The 2,986-nt window shown below is 36.1% G+C and overlaps 1 protein-coding gene across 3 annotated transcripts in view; it reads left to right on the top strand.

Moving 5' to 3' along the window:
- Window positions 1–2,986, top strand: part of LOC106942086 (uncharacterized) — a 9,886-nt gene extending 6,900 nt beyond the window's left edge. The window contains exon 4 of one of the 3 annotated variants that reach the window (XM_015025260.1): window positions 2,194–2,986. In XM_015025260.1, the coding sequence (XP_014880746.1) occupies window positions 2,194–2,322 (129 nt within the window). In that variant the 3' untranslated portion in view covers window positions 2,323–2,986. Of the gene's footprint in view, window positions 1–2,185 lie in introns of all 3 variants that reach the window. The other 2 variants (XM_015025261.1, XM_015025262.1) reach the window with 2 other exon arrangements.

Below are 2,986 nucleotides of genomic sequence, written 5' to 3'. Positions count from 1 at the left end.
ACAGACAGCACTATAGACATTTGCTAAAAGCTTACAGTCAGCTAGAAGCCTACCTGCAGCAGTGTCTCCTACCTAGGCTGCTACAGTGGCAGCTGTCTATTAGGACGCTGATGTAACGGCACCAGGTCACAACCATGCGAGAACAAATACAGAATGGTGTTCTCGTTTGGTTAATTTTTGTGCTAAAGAAATTAAGAAAAAGAGGATTTATTTTTAAATAAGTGAATCTAACAAAAATGAAAAAAATTATCCTGTTTACATAAAGGATTGGTGACCAATGATGTTGATGTCTGACGTGTCAGTTGAGTTTGAAGAACTTTAAGTACAACCATAATTTTATCTCAGTAAGACAGCTGGCCAGGATGGAGTGAGATGCAGTGCGAGTGTTTTACACAGACCAATCAGAGAAACGCTGAATGTATTCCAAAAAATATTCTTAATTTATTACAGAATATTACAAAATTCTTACAAAGTCCAAAAATAATTAAAAAATTATGAATTGGGGCCAACAATCCATAATTTATGGGTCAACATAACAAACTACAACTCGGGTAGTAACACAAAGAACTCAAGCACAAAATTGACCAAACAAGACATGAAGGGAACTTAAATAGTAGCTGATCAGACCACTGCTGACACACAAGGGGGTAATTAAACATACAAGAACTTATAGAAATACTGGTTAACACAATACAACATTTTTAATGAAATAAATACTATTAGAACTGAACTAACTGCCAAAAAGAAGAAACATTAAAGAAATGGTAAAATTAAACTAAAGAAAACCAAATTTCCCTTTTCCCTGGCAAACAAATGGAATGACCTGCTGAGGAGGTTTGCCAGCCATATAAGCACAGCAATCAGCTGGAACTCTTCTATGCACCACTCCACCAGCAGCTCCAAAGGAAACTGGTAATTCAAAACAAGAAGAAATTAAGTTACTATTCACATCTCGGTGTGACGGTAGACAGCTGTCACATGCAGTTTGATGGATTTGGTGGAGATGTAGAGCTAGACATTGTCGGCATAGCAGTGAATGTGGATGATGGAGCTTAGGGCTATCTTTTACAGGACCAAGAGTAGAGCGCCGAGCACCAAACCCTGGGGAACACCTTGTGATTGAAGGGTAGTGGAGGAGATGCAAATATTGATGCCGATGATTTGTTGCCTGTTTGAGATATGAATGTAACCAGGAGAGGCTTGCATTTTCTACCTCCTCAGCATGTCGGTGTTCTGCAAAGTCCTTCTAATGCTCCATCATTTGACTCAAGTGTGTTGCAGCGTAGACATATTGAAAAGATGCTGGACACTCGCTCTTGAGGACTGGAGTTGAAGACCCCTGTACTAGGGTCATATTCATCCATTCCCACTCACAAATGCATTTGAGAGACAGACAACCACATAATCCAACATAAAAAAATAATCATAATCTATTTTTAACAGTCTTCTTCAAACTAACAAGAGTTAATATGATTTATTGTATAAACTGACTCATTTGTTATAAGATTTTTCGGTAACACTTTATTTGAAGGGGTGTGCATAAGACTGACATGGCACCTGTCATGAACATAAAGAAGTCTATGAATGTTTATGACAGTTGTCATGAAGTGTCATTCGGTAAATAATGACACTTTTAATGCAAAGTTAAATTAAAAGTCCATTAAAATTGCCAACTTTGCATGATTTTGTAAATTATGATAATTTAATGCAAAGTTGGCATTTTTAATGGACTTTCAATGCAACTTTTAGAGCAACTTTGCATTAAAAGTGTCATTATTTACCGAATGACACTTCATGACAACAGTCATAAACATCCATAAAGACTCCTTTATGTTCATGACAGATGTTATGTTCATGTTTATGACAGTGTCATGTCAATCTTATGCACACCCCTTCAAATAAAGTGTTACCGATTTTTCTGTTAGGTTACTGATTTTTTTTCTCATTCATTTATTCATTTCTTGCACTGTATTGTGAACTTTCTGATTTGTTAATCAATTGGACTGATTATGTTTATCAGTTTGTTCATGGTTTTTCTCATTTTCTACCTGTTACACCTTCATTCTTTATTCAATCATGCTCCTAATACTTGATCCACCCATGCTTGTGTCCATCCGTCCGTCCGTCCGTCCGTCCGTCCGTCCGTCTATCCATTAATACATTAATCCATGGCTCTCTGCTTCAGTGGTTTAGCTGAATTTCCCCTTCCTTCCAGTTCCCCCTTTCCCTGTTTTCAGTTCCACGTCGTCAGAATGTCATGGCACAGCAGTGGGAGGCCTCGCTCTTAGCCAATCAGAAGAAGGAGTAAGTGGAAAGAGTTAACTGTTGGCTTTTTTAAAGCCATAATGGAATCCTACATTGTTTTTCTTTGCACCCATTAGGGCAAAATAATCTTGTCTGCCAGCGGCAAATTTTGATTTCAGTATTTGTCAAATACCAATATTTGTTAAAACCCAATATGAGTAAAATGTCTGTTTGTTGCTAAAAAGCACAAGGTCAGAGGAATGCATGGTGGCTTCCAGTAAGATTTGTTTCAAAGAATATGGAAAATGTACTTTTTTGCTTTCCCTAAAGACTGTTTAGAAAGTCCTTTTAACATTGTGTTTTAGTGGATGATGTATGACATTCTTTTTCTTTTTGACATACTGGCCTGTCCAGATCTCAAAGATTTCCACAGAGCCGGCCTAAGATGCACCAAATAACATTTAATTTGGCTACTCTTTGGTTACCACCTAGAAATTTGTAAAAATAAATAAATGAATAAATCACAGCAATTATGAAAACTGTGCAGAATTTCGACTGTGTAGATTTAAAAAAAAAAACAATGTCAAAACAAATTAAAATTTTACAGAACATCGAAAGAATTTGAAATTGTACCAAGATCATACATGTGGCTTAAAAATAAAATAGTGTTTTAAAACTAAATTTCTGGAGTCATGCATTTCCCTTTTGTTTACGTTTTTAAAAATTGCTAAAAAAAAAAAAA

Source organism: Poecilia latipinna, unplaced genomic scaffold, assembly GCF_001443285.1.
Source record: "Poecilia latipinna isolate Pla-1442-1.1 unplaced genomic scaffold, P_latipinna-1.0 Scaffold4030, whole genome shotgun sequence".
NCBI lineage: Eukaryota > Metazoa > Chordata > Actinopteri > Cyprinodontiformes > Poeciliidae > Poecilia > Poecilia latipinna.
Note: the sequence above shows the minus strand (reverse complement) of the source record. Positions and strands in the feature narration are given on the sequence as shown.